The following is a 23,839-nucleotide window of genomic DNA, read 5'->3' as shown; positions in this document are numbered from 1 at the left end:
AACAACAATATAACAACACCAGCACATATGATATGTACAAATATGATCGTAAAAGTGATAGCAAAAAAGCAGTTAGTGAAATAAATAATAATATAGAAATGATAATGAGCATTTTTACACTACAACTGGAGCAATACAAATACCAATAGAAAAAGCGCTATTGATTAGGAACAATACCCATAGTTTACCTCTATTATCAACAATACAGTTGTTCAAATGCAACAATACATATACATAATGATAACTAGAAAGATAAAAAAATTGAAAAAAAAAAAAAAAAAGAATTCCGAAAGATGGAAGGGAAAAGAGAGAGGCAACCTATATTAATCTTGTAGATTGTTATAGTAACAATAGGTTAAAGGCCTACTGAAATGAGATTTTCTTATTTAAACGGGGATAGCAGGTCCATTCTATGTGTCATACTTGATCATTTCGCGATATTGCCATATTTTTGCTGAAAGGATTTAGTAGAGAACATCCACGATAAAGTTCGCAACATTCGGTGCTAAGAGAAAAGCCCTGCCTCTACCGGAACTTGCAGACGATGACGTCACATGTTTGATGGCTCCTCATATCTTCACATTGTTTATAATGGGAGCCTCCAACAAAAAATGCTATTCGGACCGAGGAAACGACAATTTCCCCATTAATTTGAGCGAGGATGAAAGATTCGTGTTTGAGGATATTGATAGCGACGGACTAGAAAAAAAACAAAAAAGTAAAAAAAAAAAAACGTGATTGCATTGGGACGGATTACGATGTTTTTAGACACATTTACCAGGTTCATTCTGGGAAATCCCTTATCATTCTATTGTGTTGCTAATGTTTTAGTGAGTTTAATATTACCTGATAGTCGGAAGGGTGTCTCCATGGGTGTCTTGACGTGCAGTGTCTCAGGGAAGTCGACAGCAGCTATGGACGGCACAAGTTCAGCTTTTCTCCGGTAAGAAGCGATTTTTTAACCACAATTTTCTCACCGAAACCTGCTGGTTGACATGTGGTCGGGATCCATGTTCGCTTGACCGCGCTCTGATCCATAGGAAAGTTTCACCTCCAGGAATTTTAAACAAGGAATCACCGTGCGTTTGTGTGGCTAAAGGCTAAAGCTTCCCAACTCCATCTTTCTACTCTGACTTCTCCAATATTAATTGAACAAATTGCAAAAGATTCAGCAACACAGATGTCCAAAAAACTGTATAATTATGCCGTTGAAGCAGACGACATTTAGCTGTGTTTGTGCAGATGAAACTCCCGGGAAATTTAAAATTGTAATTTAGTAAACTAAAAAGGCCGTATCGGCATGTGTTGCAATGTTAATATTTCATCATTGATATATAAAATATCAGACTACGTGGTGGGTAGTAGTGCGTTTCAGTAGGCCTTTAAGCTTTGTACACACATTCATATACACATTCTGTTCATGTACACGTATACATACACTCATGCACATAATCACGTTTCATCAAACATATATCATATATCATATATACGGGCGGCACAGCTCGGTTGGCAGAGTGGCTGTGCCAGCAACTTGAAGGTTGCAGGTTCGATTCCCACTTCCGCTATCCTAGTCACTGCTGTTGTGTCCTTGGGCAAGACACTTTACCCACCTGCTCCCAGTGCCACCCACACTGCTTTAAATGTAACTTAGATATTGGGGTTTCACTATGTAAAGCGCTTTGAGTCACTAGAGAAAAGCGCTATATAAAATATAATTCACTTCACTAATTCATCAACGTTGTTGCCTTAGGGTAAACTGGGTAACACATGTTATACTGAAAAAGTCAACTTTAAACCCAAAACTGTCGGACTAAAACCACATACCATAAGCATAACAAAGCCCTGGTGCATTGTTTTTGTTGCGACGAACGCGCGCGCTCCCAACCGGACTCCACGTCGTACGTGCGCGTTCCCGAGAAGCTGTAACCAAGATGGCGTCCGTCGCCGGATCAAGTAAGCCCACTTCTTCGATAGTCTAGCCGGTATCTTTTTAATTACTGACATTAAGACGATGTACTTGACGGTAGAACACATTCGGCAACGATATGGTTGAATAAGCTCAACGTCTAATCTTGGGACTGTTGGACTTTTGCGGTTGCGCTAGACATGCTACTCGCATTGCTACTTGATAGCTTGTCGGCTAGCCAAAGTGGCCGTCAAGCTTTATGAGTTTTAGCTGGCTCAGAGATCTCATAAAATTGTAATAATGTTAAGCTCATATTAAACATAATTGTTGTTCCACTCTAATTCTGTAGTAGCTTCAGATTTCTTAGCAATTTGTCAGCTGCCACGGGACGACTTACAAATAAAGAGTCGACTCATAGTCTGTTGTGTCACACTTTTCCCCCACTACGATGTTTTTTAATTTTTAATTTAAAGGCCTACTGAAATTAATTTTTATTTATTGAAACGGGGATCGCAGGTCAATTCATTGTGTCATACTTGATCATTTTTTGCTGAAAGGATTTAGTAGAGAACATCGACGATAAAGTTCACAACTTTTGGTCGCTAAAAAAAAAGCCTTGCCTGTACCGGAAGTAGCAGACGATGTGCGCGTGACGTCATGGGTTGTAGGGCTCCTCACATTGTTTACAATCATAGCCACTAGCAGCTAGAGCAGTGGTCTTAACCTTGTTGGAGGTACCGAACCCCACCAGTTTCATATGCGCATTCACCAAACCCTTCTTTAGTGAAAAATAAAATATATTTTTTTTCAAATTCAAGAAAAAAATAATATGTTTTTTTTACTGTTGCATAAAATGAACCGTGCATGGACATCACCTTGTTCAAAGAACAAAACCAACACAGTGCATGAACTCACAACAAATTACACACCTTACACACATTACCATGAATTGATTAATGTGGACCCCGACTTAAACAAGTTGAAAAACTTATTCGGGTGTTACCATTTAGTGGTCAATTGTACGGAATATGTACTGTACTGTGTAAACTGTACTCTGTATTCTCTTCCTTTGCAATCTGCTTGTAAAAGTTTCAATCGATCAATCCAACATCCTGCAAATCAGATGGAAAATTCGAGGGAACATTGGGGGGTATTCATAATATGCTGACGGAGAAGTTTTTATTTACACGATAAGCCGGATGTGTCTTTACCTCTATGGCGGAGGGTCCGCCGAACCCCTGAGGCCGACTCACCGAACCCCAAGGGTTCGATCGAACCCAGGTTAAGAACCACTGAGCTAGAGCGATTCGGACCGAGAAAGCAAAAATTTCCCCATTAATTTGAGCGAGGATGAAAGATTCGTGGATGAGGATAATGAGAGAGAAGGACTAGAAGAAAAAAAAAGGCGAGGGCAGTGAGAGCGATTCAGATGTTATTAGACACATTTACTAGGATAATTCTGGAAAATCCCTTATCTGCCTATTGTTTTACTAGTATTTTAGTGAGATTATATAGTACCTGAAAGTCGGAGGGGTGTGGCCACGGGTGTGGTGACCGCCAGTCTCTCTGAGGGAAGTCACGCAGCTGCAGCAGGACGCCAGCTCCGCTGATGTCTCCGGTAAGAGCCGACCTATTACCACAATTCTCTCACCGAAAACTGCCGGTTGACATGTGGTCAGGATCCATGTTCGCTTGACCGCTCTGTTCCATAGTAAAGCTTCACCTTCGGGAATTTTAAACAAGGAAACACAGGCTGTGTTTGTGATGCTAAAGGCAGCTGCAGTGCACTGCTTCCCACCTCCATCTTTCTACTTTGAGTTTTCCATTATTAATTGAACAAATGGCAAAAGATTCAGCAACACAGATGTCCAGAATACTGTGTAATTATGCGATAATAACAGACTACTTTTAGCCGTGTTTGGTGCTGGGAGAACATGTCCGCTACCGCCCGAGACGTCACAACGTCGTCATTCGCAAAGTTTTCAACAGGATACCTCGCGGGAAATTTAAAATTGTAATTTAGTAAACTAAACCGGCCGTATAGGCATGTGTTGCAATGTTAAGATTTCATCATTAATATATAAACTATCAGACTGCTTGGTCGGTAGTAGTGGGTTTCAGTAGGCCTTTAAGAGGTTCCACCTCGGTGTGTGGTTTATAGACTCAATCAAACACTTGTTTTGTCCAAATTCAACAATTTGGTGCATTTCAAAACAGCTAAAATTATGTATAAATCAAACTATAACCTGCTAGCCAAGAATGTACAACAATTATTCTCAACAAAAGAGGAGAAATATAACCTAAGGGAAATCTAATTTACAACATGTGTCTGCTCGTACAACACCTAAAACCTTTAGTATATCAGTATGTGAAATTAAATTATGTAACGGATTAACCAAAGATATCAAGCAAAGCACCAATATGACTTAGACTTCCTTTTTATTGTCATTCAAATTTGAACTTTACAGTACAAATAATATATATAATATGATTCAGTTTAAGAGACGGTTCAAACTACAAGTGTTCACAAGAATTATGATGAACATCTGTCTATCTGTGTTGGCCTTCCGCCGGAATGCAGCTGAGACAGGCTCCAGCACCCCCCGCGACCCCAAAAGGGGGTCAAGCGGTAGAAAATGGATGGATGGATGGATCTCAAACCCTTTTTTCCTTTTTTTTTATTGAGACTAAGACTATTCATGTAATTAATGTGTATGCTTACTATGGAATATTATGCATTCATTATTTATTTGTTCACTGTTCTGTTACAGAGAACAAGGAATTTGGATAAAATTGCTATGGTATGAAAAGGGATAGAATTCAATAAGCTCTGCTTCTTCCCACTCCTTTTCGAACGTGCTGTAATGAAACTGGAATTGTGTGATGTATTACATTGTATCATATACATATTCCAAATAAACCTGAAACTGAACTGAACCGAAAATCGCTACCAATCTAGACAATAACGATACCATGATTAGTATCAACATATGATCAATAGTACAACAACTTTTTTACTTTCTCAATTTGTTTTTGGTGCTTTTTGTTACAAACACAGGAGGACATGAGGTGCAAACACTAAAGAATTGAAATAAGAGCTAATCGTAGTGTTTGCTTATGTTAAGTTATTTTGCACAGTTTACTTTATTTTGCTCAAAACATTGTATGTAATTCACTAATAAATGCACCTTTACACTCATAGTAATTACTTGCACATACTGTATCAAGGAATGTGGGATATAGCCTAAAATCTACATTATATATTTTGCAGCCTGCTGTGATAACGATGTATGTATCACAATATATTATTTGACATTTAGATGTAAATAGAATCCTTTCTTAACAGGTTACAAATGCTCCTAAATTGGATGCTGATATATCTGGTAACATATTGTGTCATTTTTGAATGTACTATGTTGTCAAAACTATTATTAGGCTACTTGTTAATTTACTGTTAATATCTGGTTACTTTCTGATGTAACACATATCTACATTTTCCGTAAAACGTAATAAACACCTGTCCTTCCATTTGGATGCTACAAATCTGGGTATCGATCCAATAAGAAGTAGTTATAGAGGCAGTATCAGTCATACCAATGATGATACTGATATTTCACATTTTCAAGGTCATGGAATAATTGAATTTTCTTCTCACTTAAGATCAGATGAAAACACGGGATATAACAACGTCAATTAAATATTTAAATTATATCCAACTATCTGCTTTAATTTAAATCATTTGATATTTGGCCTGAAAGCCCTCCTGTGTCCAAGGACTTATTTCCTGAGTTTGAAAACATCAACCAAAATGACCAAATATAGATTCAGTAACTGTAATATCGACTACACATTGATACCATACTTGGAACCGTTACTGTCGATATGTGTATCCATTCACCCATCTTTGTTTACATTTAAGAGCTGTAGCTTGCGTTTAGCAGTTTAGGATATCCTCCTGCGGTTTGTAGTGTAGCATATTTAGCTATTCCTCGTCTTCCAATGATAATAATACTGTTCGAAACTTAGTTTATTTGCCGTTATGGAGTTTAGGGGACACTGACAAGTGGCTTTCCACTGTGGGGGGATATTAGCCACCAGCAAGAACACTATGTTGCGCTGACACGTTTGTTCGCTTGTCCCTGTCAAAGTTGCAGACACCGCTAGAATGGCTCATCAACATGCATTGTCATGATATAACAATAGTATTAAAAGCTCTATCGTTGGCTGAATCTATATCGTGTATTATCTATATTGCGCGACCCTAACTGTATCCCGTCAACCTAATGTGTAAGAGGCCAAATGACACTTTCAATGGACAATTATTAAGTCATCAGTGTCTGGTGAAGGAACCCCATTTTGTGTAAATCCTTTGACTCAGCTTAAACTATCCATATATTTCTTCCTGTGTCAAGTTGTCGTGGTACCCCGCAATTTCCGGCTGCTGGAAGAATTGGAAGATGGCCAGAAAGGATACGGAGATGGCACAGTTAGTTGGGGCCTTGCCTCCGATGACGACATGACCCTCACTCACTGGAATGCCACAATTATTGGCCCCCCCAAGGTGAGACACCCCCAAAGGTGCTAGCTCAATTACTTTTGCAATACTGTACATGCTTCATAACTATGGCCTTGACCAGATCTCACATTTATGAGAAATATCCTGCGTACAGCTGTCATTAACTGGTATCTTAAAAGACTTTAAAGTAACCATGGCATCACTATTGTGAGTGATATTGCAAATTAACATGGAAGTGGGCATGCGCAAGGCGGGATTAGAAGCGCACATGAAAGGAGAACTTTATGAGTTAAAGTTTAAAGTATCAATAATTGTCTCACACACATGACATTTGTCCTCTGCATTTGACCCATCCCCTTGTTCACCCCCTGGGAGGTGAGGGGAGCAGTGGGCAGCAGCAGTGGCCGCGCCCGGCAATCTTTTTCGCGCCCGGCAATCTTTTTTGGGGATTAACCCCCAATTCCAACCCTTGATGCTTAGTGCCAAGCAGGGAAGGTAATGGGTCCCATTTTTATAGTATTTGGTATGACTCGGCTGGGGTTTGAACTCACAACCTACCGATCTCAGGGCGGACAGTGTAACCGCTAGGACAAGCACACACATTTTTTTTAATGCATTCTAATTAGTAAATAAATGCAAGCAAGAGTCAGCTAACAATGGAGCTAATGCGATTTTATCAATTCCGCCTATAAAGCGCTATAAAACCTTCAAGACAAACGCTTTATATTCATTGTTATTTTAAGGATACATGTTTTAAATGATATAGGACTTTATTGTGTCCAAAAAATAAAAAAAAGTTGGCCATTTCTACGGCATTAATCAGATTGTAAAGGGCTGTTGTTGTTCCAATGTTGATGTGCTAAAACCTCTTTCTTGTTTAAAAGTTACATACAATATTAACTGTTCATGCACATTATTAGAGCTGGGCGATATGACCTTTTTTTAATATCAATATTTTTAGGCCATATTGCGATATACGATATCTATTACGATATTTTGCCTTGGCCTTGAATGAATACTTGATGCATATAATCACAGCAGTATGATGATTCTATGTGTCTACATTAAAACGTTCTTCTTCATACTGCATTCATATATGCTACTTTTAAACTTTCATGCAATTGACCAAAAAGTGTATTTATTAAAGTTATTAAGCAGTGGCACAAACATTCATGTCGTTTCCAAAACAGAAATTGCAAGATTGTCAGAGACATTTTAAGTGTCAAATAAAAATGAGCTGCATAATAGGAAATCAAATAGTATTCGTCCTTCACTATGTGGTATGTTACTACGGACGTTATTAAATTCTCCTCATTCTCTAGCAAGTGACTTTTCAAATGATGCTACATATTAGCAGTAATGCTAATTTTTATAGCAACTCTTTTGCCCCACACTTGACAAATTACGGTTGTCTGTTTGACATATTTCCAATTGAAGCCGAACCACCGCCAGACGATGGACCCCCTGCTGTTTTTATTGGGAATTAAGTCTTCCTTCATTTGTTACCAGATTAGCACCTTCTTTCTCTTGTATTACGACTTGTACGGCTACATTAGCATCACAGCTAACGTTACCCAGTCTGCAATCCTTTCTGCTTGGCGAGAGCGTATACGTATGTGACATATGACGTGACGTGTGTAAGTTTGTGCGCCTCCTTGTGCGCCTGCTTGTCTGTGAGAAGTAGAGACAGGAAAGAGTGAGAAGGGCCTGTAGTGTAATGCCCGCAGCTAAAAGCAACTGAGTGAGAACGTAAACTCGAATATTACTATATAGTCATTTTCTATATCGCACAAAGACAAACCGTATGTATCGATATATCGCCCAGCCCTAATGCACATTATAAATATCAATAAAATGTTTGGATGTACTATTTAAATTAATGTATTCTTGGTTGCCGAAAATAGATTCAAAGTAATATATTGATATTGACACATCTAATCTGTGCATTCAGGACTAGAATAACATTAGGAAATGCACAAATGAGATGCGGTAATATAAAAATATTATTTTGAATCCCTAAGTTGTAGTTTGGGGTTGATTTCAGCTTTTTAAAAGGTGCTTTAACACGTAAAATGTTCGGTATGTACTTCTTTATCATAAAGGTAACTCTTGAAATTATACATTTAAACACTTGATTAATATTTATTATGTGGCTAAACAAAGAGCAGTGCATATTTTATGTAGCTTCTAAACAAGAAAGAGGTTTTATCACATCAACATCAGCTCAATAACAATCGTTTTACAATCTCATTAATATCATATATGGCCAACAGTGTCATTTATTAGATATAATTTAGGCTTAAGTAATTTCAAACACATATTGTCAGAATACGCTTTTAGGCGCAGCGGGAATCCATTTTTGGTAGGGAATCAGTTTTTGCCACAGCACCGAAAGCAACAAATAGATTTCACTTATAGTTGTGCAGATGTCACGATGGATGACTCGCCTGCTAATGGTATCATAGCAGTGAAAACTAAATTCCCTCTTCACTTTTTCCAAGGTGTACAGATATGGAACATGGTAAATCCATACATTTAGTTTTTGGCGGTGACTTCCTCATCTCGCAAGGAAAAGCATCTGATTGGCTCTTGTTCATAACCAACAACCGCCCCTCTTTCAATTTACTGTGAAGAGCTGTGATTGGATATATTCCAAATTTGTCCCACCCATCAACAAGACAAAATTAAATATGATTGGATTTCATTTCTGTCAACATTTTTGTCTTGTATGTATATTTTTACTAACATGTCAGTTACTTGTGGTATTGTCTTAGTCAATGTGTCTTTGTTTTGATTAATGATTGTCTTATTTTACCTGCTACAATGTAAAAACACAAAACACAAGTAAAATAAACAGGTTTGTACAATTTATAGCAAACAAATATAACAAGGAGGTGATGAACCAACTGTTTCTTTATTAACAATCTAAAACAACAACAACAAGATGAACTGTCCTGCAACATGCCCACACACACACAGAGGTCCCGTTGATGCCCCACAAACAATCAGGAATCACAACAATCCCTAACATTCACAACCATATTGTTACAATACTAAACATTTACCCAAAGTAAAATCCACTCACAATACATTACCATCCGCAAAGTGTGTGTGCTTTTGAAAGAGGCGCCACTGAACGAGAGATAATCTTCTCTGCTGTTAAATAAGTCCTCTTAGGCATCTTTTTCCAGAAAAGTCTGTTGTCATCACAAGTAAAAACTTGCTGTGGTAGGAAGCTGGCTTCCTCAATCTCTTCAATACAAGCAAGCACAAAATGGCTGCCATCGGGACACAAAATGAACGAATGAGGTTAGTACACAGAGACATGGTTTGCACATAGGCTTATTTGGCGCGATGTAAAGGTTCGTAAATCGAAAAGTTTGCAAATAGAGAGGATTGAAAACTGAGGTTATATTGTCTTTGTCCTTAGCTGCCAGATGAACCTTTAGTCGTGCCTAATGTAAAAGCCCGAAACGGAATTGTATGTGCGCCACTTTAATTGTTATGTATTTAATTATTAAACAGAAATTATGGAAGATTACACGAATCAATTTATTTTGGAGCAAGTCCATCCTAAAAAAAAGTAAACAAATAGCATCTTGCCAGATGTTGCAGCGAGGTTGCAGCCTGTTATGGTAGAGCGAAACAGACAGTAAGACACAAACAGAATAAATCTGGTTGATTTTCAGAATAAAAGACTGCGTTTTTATTGATATCTTACTTATTAATGTTAAAAGCACAAAAATCAGAAAAAGACCAATTCAAGCAGGTCTGCACCTATTTTACTCTCGAGTTTGAACTCCTACCCATTGAATTTATCCCACATGCCACATTTTCACAGTGAAAACTTGTCAGTGTTTCTCTACTGCTGTCTGGCCTATTGAGGCTGTGCCACGATATTTACACAGCCAGTGAGTGTTGGCAGAGCACGCAGCACAGCCACAATGCAAACAGACTAATTTAAGAGTGAGATTTAATCTATCAACAGCAAATTGTGATATTAGTGGTTGCTTTACAGTATAAAACAACTATTCCAGATTGTATAGTAAATGGCTGCTGGCCGTGCTAAACGGGGCTACTATAGACAACGTTTGTAACACTATTTTCCTCTGCGTGGGGTATTTTGTAGTTGCTAACAAAGATTTGACTGAACTAAGGAATTTACAACACATTTTAAGTTGTGACTTGTACACTTCAATCTGCTATTGGTGAAATACACTGTTAGGCATTTAAGACCCTTTTTTGTTACCGTTTGCAATGGGTATATTATTTAATTTTAGTCATGTACTTTGAAGTGTACATTTTAAGGTGGTGGAGTGGCTGACGATTGCCTTGTACATTAGGGCTCATCTGTTAGAATTTCTCAAAGAATGCCGGCTGCGGTTGTTCAGTGGTTACTATTTGCCTTTTCATGCTTTTTTTTGTAAATGTTTCAAGGTGCTTGCTCCAGTAACTCAGTTTTCTCCTCGTACAGTGGTAACTGTAGTCCCAAAACACAAAACCGCTTTTATATTAGATGTTTGCATATCTTATCAGTTGACATTCTTGCAACCGGTTGTTCACCCAACATGAGCAATCAAAGCTAGTAAAAAACCCTATGAAATAAAACTGAAGTGTTCAAGTAGTCCAAAGTTGTCAATTTTGATGCCCTGAAGAGGTCTTAAAAGTCTGTAAATGTGTGCTCAAAAAATTTGAATGTACTGACATCACTAACCTTAACCCCAAATTGTAACCTTATTGTGTATTGATTGAGAGGTGAGAAAAACGTTATTGAAAGCTTTTCGGCCAAATGGGAAGTACTCATGTTGACAACTTGGGGTATTGTCTCTCAGAAGAATTAACAAAAAATAAAACTTAAATAAAACATCTTATTAGATTAGTAAATATGTTGTTTTTGAAAATTTGATAGACATTATTTGAAAGATCATGTATTGTTATTGTTTTATTTCTTATTAAAGAACAATAATGAATGTTTTATTGTACATCAGCAGGCGTGCACAGTCTCAAGTACATATGTGTGTCAGATGTTGAATCTGTAAATGAAGAGAGGATGTAAGCCTTTAACTCGACTAATGACCCTTTTTTATTTATAGACTGTATTTGAAGGGAGAATATACTGTCTGAAAATCGAATGTGGGTCCAAATATCCAGAGCATCCTCCTCAAGTACGATTTTTGACCAAGATCAACATGGTGGGGATACATACATCAAACGGTCTGGTAAGTAATCCAGATTTCACCACCACAAAACACTGCAAGTAGCTAATGGGGATCATTTATTGTGCCCATAAAGCCCTCTAAAAACATTTTAAAAGCCCCAGCAATACCCCATTTACATATTGGACCGGAATGTTAACCAAGTATTAGCGGTATTGTTATTATAAGCGCTAACAAAGTGCGCTGTGATAACAGAGCGGTCTCTAATTTATCCTGAGCTGCTCCACTGCCCCTGAGTTGGTAAAAGTTAATTCTAGATTACAAATCAAGCCTCTCACCTTAATGTCCATTAACCGTGAAGTTGGTCAACATCTGGAGATCGCGAGAAAGACTCGAAAAGGCGCTTATTTGCACCTGCCTTTTTTACCCCAATGTCATGAGGATTATGATTAATTCATCATCTAAACAGAAGGATATGAACATCCTATCAGTTAGCATACCAATGAGAGCAGACATTGTACAGTACAGTAAGTGCTTGTTTTATTATGTTTGTCCTTTGTATTTCGGGTTTAGCATTTAGCAATACAGCTATTTGCTGGATCTGCTTATCACTCAGCTTATAAAACTTCTTATTTTCCGTATGTTCAAGCTGAAACAAATGAGGTTCTTGATCATCATTTGTCCCAAAGTAGTTGTCGTCGTCTCTCCTGAGGTCTGCCATGATGAGTAGTTCTTGAAGGAAAAGCGAACATTGTGATGTGTCTGTGTAATTAATACGCTGCTTTATGTTTAAAATAAGCAAAATATGTAAATATTACATATCATTATGATTATGCCTGTTACTACATTACATATTTAATTACAGTGTGTACAGGTATATAAAACGTTAATAGAGGTTTTTGGATGGTTTTAAAGCACTTTATTGGCGAAATACATTGATTCCCATTACCCTCAGTTAGTTGATTCTTGCTTGCGCTTAATTACATCTTAGAATGCATAAAGAAAACATACTGTATGTGTCGTCTTATATAAGGATTGTGAATGATAGGCGAAATTCCCCCGAAAATGTAGTTCCCCTCAAGACCTTTTCCTCATCCCTGAATCCATCAGGAGAAATTGAATGTACAATGTGTTTAGTGTGCAGTGGTCCCTCGGCTCACAAGTTTTTTTTGGGAGATGAGCTGTCTCTGGGCTAATTGTTATGCTTTAAGTTGCGTAGGTGTTAATTGGGGTTACGAGCCACACCACTGGGCGGGGGTGCAGAGTTGTACAGAGTTCCTGCAAGTGACACATTAAAAGTGAGGCACAAGAAAGGCTTAGTGCTGTGTGTGAGTGGGAGTCTGCAAAAATCGTGATTCCTTTTTTTTGGCAGAATCGTCCAGCCCTATTAGACAGTAGTTACGTTGCTGTTTTGCGATGATGGTGAAGTTAACAATAAAACCACACGTCAACACAAACTGACTGTTTTTAAATAAATCACCCATTTTTCTCTCTCATTTAATGTCCATATTGATGATGTAATGTCCAAGTTGATGTTGACCTAAGCGGGCACTTTTTTATAATATCTTTGTGGACGAGGACTCGACGGGTTGTAATGCAGGGTTTCAAAATGCAGGCAAAACATGCACTCTCCAAAACACTTAATACAACAAAAATAAAGAGGTGCACGGCAAAAAGTGTACTTAAAGAAAAAGCAAGGCAAGCAACACTTGTGTCCATCTAATAATTTTAATACAAACTGCACCGGCGCTACCAAACACAGACCGGTTTCGCAAATGTCTTCGTCACAGAGCAGCCATCTATTGTGGCAATGGGGGCGTGGCCATGGGTGTGATGGGGACATGGCTCTGTTGAAAGAAGGTGCATAAATATACACATGAACTAAACGCACAATTAGAAATGCTAATTAAACATCACAGTTTGGTATAAACTGAACAAACATAATGGTTGGCTCTTACACTAAATATACAATGGATGATCCCATTGACAGGTTAATGAAAATTAGCATCGTGATCATTTAAAAGTTGTACAAAGGGTTAACAATACGATTTTAATTGAACAGATCTGGCGTAAAACCAAAAACACATTTATTTTTACTGACATATATTTACCATACTCCGTGGAAACGAATGTTGCCCTCTAACTTTTCTAGGACACTCTGCTGCTCGGCACTTTGTTCTGACTACCTGAGCCTCTTGCTCAAACCTTAAACTTATCAAGAAATAACGTAATCATTGTTTGTGAAGCGTGATTGGCAGGCAATGGCAACATGCATATCACTGGCAAGGTAGCGTCTTACCTTCCTGTATCGCAAAATCCATTCATCCATCTTGTTCACACTCTTAACTAGATCCACCGGTGGCCTACGGGGGGTCCCCACATTTGCGGTCCCCTCCAAGGTTTCTCATTGTATCCCATTGGGTTGAGTTTTTTCTTGCCTTGATGTGGGATCTGAGCCGAGGATGTCATTATGGCTTGTGCAGCCCTTTGAGACACTTGTGATTTAGGGCTATATAAATAAACTTTGATTGAGCCATCTTCTTCTGCTAATCCAAGGTCGGGTCCCGGTGACAACAGCCTAAGCAGAGAAGCCCAGACTTCCCTCTCACCTGCTTTCTCTGATAGTTGACATAATAATGTAACTGTATCATAAAGCCTACATTAACTCCATGGTGTTCAGGGATTAATAGTCTCGCCTAGCGCTATTGTACAATTTTTTCAGCACTAGTTATGTTAATCATTAGTAATGTAGCAGCCTAGTTTTGAATGGCAGGGTCCCTGCTATCGCATGTTGATAAATATGTAACATTAACATAATAAAAATCAACTACAGGCTTCCCAAATGCGGTAATAAATAAAGTTAAAGTTAAGTTAAAGTACCAATGATTGTCACACACACACAAGGTGTGGCGAAATTTGTCCTCTGCATTCGACCCATCCCCTAGATCACCCCCTGGGAAGTGAGGGGAGCTGTGGGCAGCAGCGGTGCCGCGCCCGGGAATCATTAATTGTGATTTAAACCCCAATTCCAACCCTTGATGCTGAGTGCCAAGCAGTGAGGCAATGGGTCCCATTTTTTGTCTAGTCATTGGTATGACTCGGCCGGGGTTTGAATTCCCAACCTACCGATCTCAGGGCAGGCACTCCACCACTAGGCCACTGAGTAGGTTAGCATGATGAGTTGAGCATGTCAGCATGTGGCCCCACTTTTAACTCTTTTTTTTTTTTTTTTTCAAACGCTTATTGCAAACAGTTACTTGTAGTACGTCATTATTCTAATATCTCGGGTAACTAAGACTGTTTTGTTTTTACTTTATGGGAAAAATATCGAGATATATATCGTATATCGCCATTCAGCAAATGGAGCGGAAAACACAACCAAAAGTTGTAGGCTTCTTCTTGCGATGAAGCCGGCCTACTTCACCGCAGTCTGTAGTCTTTTGCCCCCTCAGGCTGTGGTGGCAGCGACGAGGTGGACACCTGATGGTGACAGGTTGAGTTAAACCGATCCTCACACCCACCCTCCCCCTGGAGAGTCACCACCTTAACTAACACATTTTCTGGGGGAATCACTGAAACTGATACTTTGCACTACTGCTAGTCAATGGCCATGTCCACACGAACACAGATACTTAATAAACGCATACTTATCTCTGCGTTTAGGCCTATTGTCCACAAGTAGCCGAACTCTTTTGTCTTTAAAAATGCAGACTTTTACAAACGCCGGCCAAAGTGTAGAGATCCAAAACTCCTCACAAACGTAGACTTTTGATGACGTCACGGTTTCACGCTATGATTTCCAAGCTCAACAACACTGCCTTGCTGCCTTTAAACACACTATAAGAAGGCTTACTGTATGTTTGAACATAAACATGCTGCAATTTTCACACGACATCAATAAAAGGACACATAAAATGGGCTTTGAGACACTCCCGCCGGCGCTAAAGAGCTCAGCTTTTTTGGATATGATCGCTGTCAAACCTCCACCTGATGGGACAACTTTGACAAGCAAGACTTTTTGCTCTGTCATAACAAAGGTGCAACATTATCTTGTTTTGAGTCGTTGTTTAACGACAAATCATGAAGTTAACTTACGTGTCTTGCTTCCATTTTTGAGATGGAGCGTGTAAAAAGCCACCAAGCAATTAAAAAAAACATACTGAGTGTGTACTGATGTTAAAGACAATATGCACTTAATTACACATGTACCATTTCACTATATCCATGATTAAATGCTTTATAATTCCATGAGAGTGTGTTTTATATAGATACTTAAAACATGCAAAATTGTTTCCTTTGCTTTTTATTGTGTGCTGATTTTAGAAATAATGTACACTTTACTGCACATGTAATACATCACCATGTTACTGAACGTGTTGTACTTCTAACTGTTGGGTTTCAGCAGCACAGGCGCGCATTCACTCTTTATTAAGGTTCCCATGGCTCTATGTACCTACAAGCTGGTTTTAAAGAAAATGTACATTTCATTGTAAGTCTAAAGTATATAAAAATAAACAGGAGGTGTAACGCTGCACCAAGTCAGCTATTGCTGCTTTTTTCAGGCTTCTGATTGGACAACATTGGACTACACTTTTGTGGCTGGAGATTGTTTTAACCCCAAATATGTGTTTTTGGATATGACCAAAGACTGGACTGTGTTGTGTTTGTTTAGCGAGTAGACGCTTGACCACAAACGTGTCCCTCTGTGTAATGTGTGGTAAATACAACTCTGTACCGACCGTATTATTACAGTCCCCTCCCGCAGTGTTTATAATGGTTTTCTCAATGTCATTTGCTCGTTTTGCAGGTGGACATGAAGGCCCTAACCTCCTTGAGCAAGTGGAAAAACAATTACACCATGCGTGTGGTGCTCCAGGAGCTCAGACAACATATGACGTTGAAAGAGAACTGCAAGCTTTCCCAGCCACCTGAAGCCCTAACATACAACTGATGCACCTGCCGCCTACCCCCTCTCCCCTTCATCTACACGCACACACACAAACACGTATACACACACACGCACACACAAACAAACACAGTGAGTTCATAGCCCATATACTCAACACTGGCTAAGCCACTTTGGCTACACAAGGGTCATTTTATCCAAGAGTCACTGGTCTGAAGCATCCCATTGGACAGCGTGGGAATGTACAGGTGGCTTCTTCACCCAGTTCCCCATGTTGGTCCTTGGAGCAGACATGACCCTACAATCCATTAAACTTGTTCTTCTTCACGATTGTAACGTAACCATGTGCATACTGATTGTGTGTTGGTACTGTGGTGAGGGGTTTGTAATGGATGTTCTACGTTCAGACTATTCCACGGTTTGTTTTCTTCACAACAAAAAAATTGCTGTATGTCTCAACTTTACTCCCGTGTCCCAAATAATACGCCACTTGTTCAGAAAGGCTGTTTGAGTCTCAATTTAGTTCCCCCATTCCTGCAATCCCAAAGATGTGGATTTGTCAGGCCTTCCTGAGCAAAGGAGCATGTCTGATATGTGGAGAGGAGTGGGTGGGGGCGAGACTACAAGGGTAACATTCAGCAATTTATCAGAAAGCACTGCAGGCTGGTCACTCATGTCGGAAGGCGTGTGTTTGTGTGTCATTTGGTTCATCGTGCTTTGTGATAGATTTGGAGCAAGCTGTTTGAGGTGAGAGGGTTGGTGGGCAGTCTTCCTCTGTAGAAAACAAGTTTGTGTGCTTGGCACTTTTCAGGATTGCCACTTTGCCATAGCTTGTGCTGACTTCTAAAAAAAAAAAAATGTTTCTGTTATTTTCTTTTAGGGGGAGGGGATGTTATTTTTTTTTGGTTTCTCTAGTTTCCGGGCTGACCTACGTGTACTCCCTGAAGTAGTCTCTCATGTAGTGAGTGCCCACTGAGCAATGTATGGCTTTGGATGTTTATTTTATAACAGAGTTCAATCAGGGTGACGGGGACCTGTTGCATGGTTTTGTTTGAATTAAATGTTATTACTTTTGCACTCTGTATGCGTTGTCAATTTCCAAGGGTAAAAAAACAATCGACCAGATTTTCCTCCCCACAAAAACATTCAAGGTGTCCGAAGTCGAGTCCTGCAACCTGTTTTTAATGGACTGCAGCAAAAATGTTAAGATTAGAGATACACTCAGAGAGCCAGGCCCTACCTCCCAGAAGTAAAACGTCCTGAATCCATCCATATCACTTCGAAAATGTAATCACTTGTTCTTTCCATTTCAGACATTTCCTGAAATTGTTTTTTAAGAAATTGGTTTGATAAGTTTTTGAATATAAATCTCGAACTCACGATTTAATTTAAATTCTTGGGATTCACAATTCTATTCAGAATCCATTTTCGATTGAACATGATTGAAACCCTTTCCTTTAATATAATATTTGCTATGTACATTTTGATGAAACCTTGTCAGAACAAAAGTCCTCCTGGCTGCTAACTTATGACATACAGTGGGGCAAAAAAGTATTTAGTCAGCCACCGATTGTCCAAGTTCTCCCACTTAAAACGATGACAGAGGTGTGTAATTTTCATCATAGGTACACTTCAACTGTGAAAAACAGAATGTGAAAAAAAATCCAGGAATTCACATTGTAGGAATTTTAAATAATTTATTTGTAAATTATGGTGGAAAATAAGGTTTTGGTCAACCATTCAAAGCTCTCACTGATGGAAGGAAGTTTTGGCTCAAAATCTCACGATACATGGCCCCATTCATTTTTTTACTTAACACGGATCAATCTTCCTGTCCCCTTAGCAGAAAAACAGCCCCAAAGCATGATGTTTTCACCCCCGTGCTTCACAGTAGGTATGGTGTTCTTGGGATGCAACTCAGTATTCTTCCTCCAAACACGACGAGTTGAGTTTATACCAAAATGGATACATGGATGATACAGCAGAGGATTGGGAGAATGTCATGTGGTCAGATCCATTTTGGTAAAAACTCAACTCGTGTTTGGAGGAAGAAGAATACTGAGTTGCATCCCAAGAACACCATACCTACCGTGAAGCATGGGGGTGGAAACATCATGCTTTGGGGCTGTTTTTCTGCTAAGGGGACAGGACGATTGATCCGTGTTAAGGAAAGAATGATTGGGGCCATGTTTCGTGAGATTTTGAGCCCAAACCTCCTTCCATCAGTGAGAGCTTTGAATGGTTGACCAAATACTTATTTTCCACCACAATTTACAAATAAATTCTTTAAAATTCCTACAATGTAAAGTACAGGATTTCTTTTTCACACTCTGTCCCTCACAGTTGAAGTGTATCTATGTTGAAAATTACAGACCTCTGTCATGTTAAGTGGGAGAACTTGCACAATCGGTGGCTGACTAAATATTGTTTTGCCCCACTGTACAGTAAAGGCCAAAAGTTTGGACACACCTTCTAATTCAGTGTGTTTTCTTTATTTTCATTACTATTTACATTGTAGACTGTCAGTGAAGGCATCGAAACTATGAATGGACACATTTTTTTCGCACACTCCTGGCATTCTCTTGTGGAGTTTCAAGAGGTCACATGAAATGGTTTTCACTTCACAGGTGTGCTTGAAGCTTATGGAGAGAATGCCAAGAGTGTGCACAGCAGTAATCAGAGCAAAGGGTGACTACTTTAAAGAAATAGAATATAAAACATGTTTTCGGTTATTTCACCTTTTTTTGTTCAATACATAACTCCACATTTGTTCATTCATAGTTTTGATGTGACAATCTACAACGTAAATAGTCATGAAAATAAAGAAACGCACTGAAGGAAAAAGTGTGGTCAAGCTTTTGACTTGTACTGTATGTTGCAGCATGTAATCACGGGGATGGCCTAAAATATTTATTGTTTTACAATAGATTCTTTGGTTTAGAAGAGATTCCCTTTCTAATCCCTTGCATCCATAACGGAATGAAAGAAACTTTGTGAAAACGTTTACCCTGCTGGGCTGCTAGCAAACACAACCTACGGAGTTATTTTGCCTACAGACAAACCAACAAACGTCTGCTTCAAGGGCTCTACCGGTAATTAAAACAAAAATGTATTAAAGTCGTTAACAGTTTTTTATGCTTAGATAAACGAGGGACATTGATGTCGAGAGTAATCATTTACCGTAAAAAGTTTAGATTCCTACTTAAAAAAAAACATTTACAAGTATTTTCCTTTCTGTCTTGATGGTTGCAAGGTTTAGACTTGCTGAGATCAGGGGTCATAACTTAAGTCTGACAAAACCATTAAAATGTGATGATAATAATGATTAGCCCCGATATGGGACTTTTTCATACGTCAAACACAAAGCACTTTACACCGAGAAGCAATTATGATGGTGGTAAGCTCCATAATTGCCCAAGGATGCAGCAGTACAGACTGGGATTTGAAACTCGAGCCTCTGGTTTCTGGAAGACCCGCTCTACTGACCAGCTCAGTGGCCTTGGGGTTAGAGTATCCCCCCTGAGACTGGGAAGTTTTGAGTTCAAACCCCGGGTGATACCAAAGACTACAAAAAATGGGACCCATTGCCTCCCTGTTTGGCACGCTGCATAAAGATTTGGAATCGGGGGTTAAATCACCAAAATGACTGCGCACACTGCTGCTCACTGCTCCCCTCCCTTCCCAGGGGTTGAGGGTGATGGGTCAAATGCAGAGGATAATTTCACCACACCTCGTGTGTTTGTGGCAATCAGTGGTACTTAATATTTGGCTTTACTATGCAAAGCAAAAGCCATTTATCAACAACACCCAGAAACGCTGCCAGCTTTGCTGCTATATAAATAAACTTTGATTGATTTCACCACACCGAGTGTGCGTGTGACTATCATCGGAACTTTAACTTTAACTCTGAATGAACGCCTTGCAATAACACAAACAGTCCTTGTCTTTAATTCTTCTTTTTACTATTGTCGACTACTGTTAAAATGTCAGTAAAAGATGTTAGTTTATTTGGCACTTCTATCTTCATCACAGTTTCCACGGTCTTAGATAGATAGATAGATAGTACTTTATTGATTCCTTCAGGAAAATTAAATTGGATCCTGAACTTAGGTGAGTTGCACAAATAAATTAATTGAAAAAAAAAACAATTTTTCCTGTTGGATAAATAAAAAAGTACAAGAATGGATGTAATTTAAAGAACAAAAAACCCAAAGAGCGGACGGCACCTCCTGCGATGAGGTGGCGACTTGTCCAGGGTGTACGCCGCCTTCCACCCGATTGTAGCTGAGATAGGCACCAGCGACCCCAAAGGGAATAAGCAGTAGAAAAAGGATGGATGGACGGACGGCACCTCGCTTAGACGAGGTGCAGCCAAGCCAAGTCAATGATCAGGAACCCCACCCAAAGAACTCTGCGGGGTTTTGTGGGACCGACTTGGTTACCGCGTGCCATACCGTACCTCTGGATCGACAGACGTTGTGTTCCTCCTTATTTCAACAACATGGTGTCCTCACTCAGCCTCCCGCAGAAATTCTACAGAAAAATGTTTTTGTCCTGTTTGTGGACCAGTTCTACCCCCACACAGAGGTACTGGAGGGTGTGTGGGAGTTTGTCCATCTGGTGTAAGTGTGCTTCGTGGACCTGGACCACTCGTGAGTCTAGTCCGACTCAGGTTGCAATTTTGATGACTTGCAACTCCACTTGGACTTTGACATCCCTGACTGCCAGTAGCTTTGCCCCTTAACTCTACTGGTAACACTAAACGTTCAGTTCCCACACATAGTCGCACACCATACACATATTTGGGTTAAACGATAAATAGAGTTAAACGATGTCCCCTGTTCTCCTATATCATTCAACCTGTAACATAAGTGACAGTACAAGAAAACAAGAAGGACCTAATAGACTGTGGCGCCACATCACACGTGATGAACAACTCCACAAAGTTCAAAACGGTCGATTACATCTTCAGGCCCGAGGATCACAGGATTGAGCCAACGGATGGAACCAAAGTGAAGGGGACGTCTAATTGCTGGACAGGGAGGGATGACAAATGAAAACGAGGCTCAAACAAGCACTTTACATCCCATCCAGGGAGCAGAGATTGGCTTAAAGAATAGAATAGAAAGTACTTTATCGATCCCTGGGGGAAATTCAGCACCACAGTTCGCTCACAATAGACAATAAACACATATTTTTTTTACATGTGAGGATGGTGATTGCTAGTTTGGCCCGATACCAATATTTTGGTACCGGTACCGGTATCATTATTTTAAAACTTTTTGGTACTTTTCTAAATAAAGGGTACCACAAAAAAATGCATTATTGGCTTTATTTTAACAAAAAAATCTTAGGGTACATTAAACCTTAAACTGTTTATTATTGAAAGTTTGTCTTTAAATAAAATAGGGAACATACTAGACAACTTGTCTTTTAGTAGTAAGTAAACAAACAAAGGCTCCTAATTTAGCTGCTGACGTATGCAGTAACATATTGTGTCATTTATCTACCTATTATTTTGTCTACATTATCAAGGAAAAGCGGTAGAAAATTAATTATTAATCTACTTGTTCGTTTACTGTTAATATTTGCTTACTTTCTGTTTTAACATTTTCTATTAACACTTATGTTAACATGTAATAATCACTTCTTCTTCTTCTGTTTGATACTTTACATTAGTTTTGGATGATACCACACATTTGGGTATCAATCCGATACCAAGTAGTTACAGGATCATACATTGGTCACATTCAAAGTTCTCATGTGTCCAGGGATGTATTTCCTGAGTTTATAAACATAATATAATAATAAAAAAAAAAACGTAAGATGTTTTGATGCCAAAAAATATCGACGTAATCATAGGAGTATCGACAAGAAATGCTCCTGTACTTGGTATCATTACAGTGGATGTTAGGTGTAGATCCACCAATGGCGTTTGTTTACGTTTTGACGCCGGTGAGCTACGGTGTGTAGTGACGCATGTTTAGCTATTCCTTGTCCTCCAGTGATAATGCTAATTGTAAGAAACGTACTTTATTTCTCGCCATGGAGGCGAGGATTAGTGATTTAGAAGTAGCTAAAATACTGCAGACTGGGGCTGGACTTTAGCCGCAACCTAGCTAGCTATGTCTTAAAACTTCCTGAGGCCGTTTCAGTGTTATAACTTCACCTTTATATTTATTTTTTAAGCGAAAATGCGTCCGTTCTCCCTTTTCTGTCTGCACACACTGTCTGCTTCTAAGTACTCTGTGTGTGTGCGCGCGCTGCTGAACATGCTCCATTGCTCGTAAAACCAGCAAAGACACGACGTGACGATGACGCGGGATGGAATATTTTTCCGAGGCGGTACTGAAAATGATTCATTAGTATTGCGGTTCGATACTAATACCAGTATACCGTACAACCCCAGGGAAAACTGGCTGGTGCACCGTATTTGCCTCACCAGAACGGAACTGCAGAACGAGGTAGGGAAACCATATTTGAGATGTCCCGTGGCATGCTATTGAAGCGCAACCTCCCAAAGCAATTATGGGCGTACGCTGTACAGACAGCATCACAAATCCGCAACAGGTGTTCCAGCAGACACATTACTGCGTTTTCAGAGGAAGAACGCCCAACATATCCCACATGCAAATATTCAGATACATGGCCCTGGGTGCTATGCATATAAGCATGAGAAAACAGGCTGGATTCCAGATGTGAAAAGAGGCATCTGTGTAGTGAAGTGAACTTGTTTGATTAACACATGTTTTGCCTATGGTGAATATTTATATCCAACTTGGAGAAAGCAAACCACCAAGTTTAATTAAATAATGGCATTTCAGTTTGAGAACATAACAAGATAAGGCCCCTTAGTTTGATATTCGCTGGTGGAGTGGATCACTTCTCGTAGGAAAATAGGCCCTAATTGGGACTTAGGAAGGCAAAAGTGATAGCTCTATCCTTGAGAAAATACTACTTGTCTAGTTCAACGCCAACATTTAAGTTTTGACTTAAAGCAATTGTTTTTCAGACTCTTACACACAAATATCTTCTAACATGGTCAGGTTGTCCTGTCCTGACTTAGTACACACCCAGACAGACAAATAATTAATATATCAATCAATCACTCAACCAATCAATCAATCAATCAATCAATGTTTATTTATATAGCCCTAAATCACAAATGTCTCAAAGGACTGTACAAACCACTACAACTACAACATCCTCGGAATAACCCACATAAGGGCAAGGAAAACTCACACCCAGTGGGCAAGGGGAATTCACACCCAGTGGGACACCAGTGACAATGCTGACTATGAGAAACCTTGGAGAGGACCTCAAATGTGGGCAACCCCCCCCTCTCTAGGGGACCG

At 39.3% G+C, this 23,839-nt stretch overlaps 1 protein-coding gene across 1 annotated transcript; it reads left to right on the top strand.

The window, feature by feature from the left end:
* Positions 1-1,811: 1,811 nt before the first annotated feature.
* On the top strand, positions 1,812-17,561 carry LOC133542999 (ubiquitin-conjugating enzyme E2 variant 2-like). Its single transcript, XM_061887342.1, has 4 exons — positions 1,812-1,953; positions 6,319-6,467; positions 11,516-11,641; positions 16,386-17,561. Exons 1-4 carry the CDS (start codon positions 1,932-1,934, stop codon positions 16,527-16,529), a joined length of 441 nt encoding a protein of 146 aa, XP_061743326.1. The 5' UTR covers positions 1,812-1,931; the 3' UTR covers positions 16,530-17,561.
* The last annotated feature ends 6,278 nt before the right edge of the window (positions 17,562-23,839 follow it).

Source organism: Nerophis ophidion, linkage group LG02 (genome assembly GCF_033978795.1).
Source record: "Nerophis ophidion isolate RoL-2023_Sa linkage group LG02, RoL_Noph_v1.0, whole genome shotgun sequence".
Lineage (NCBI taxonomy): Eukaryota > Metazoa > Chordata > Actinopteri > Syngnathiformes > Syngnathidae > Nerophis > Nerophis ophidion.
Note: the sequence above shows the minus strand (reverse complement) of the source record. Positions and strands in the feature narration are given on the sequence as shown.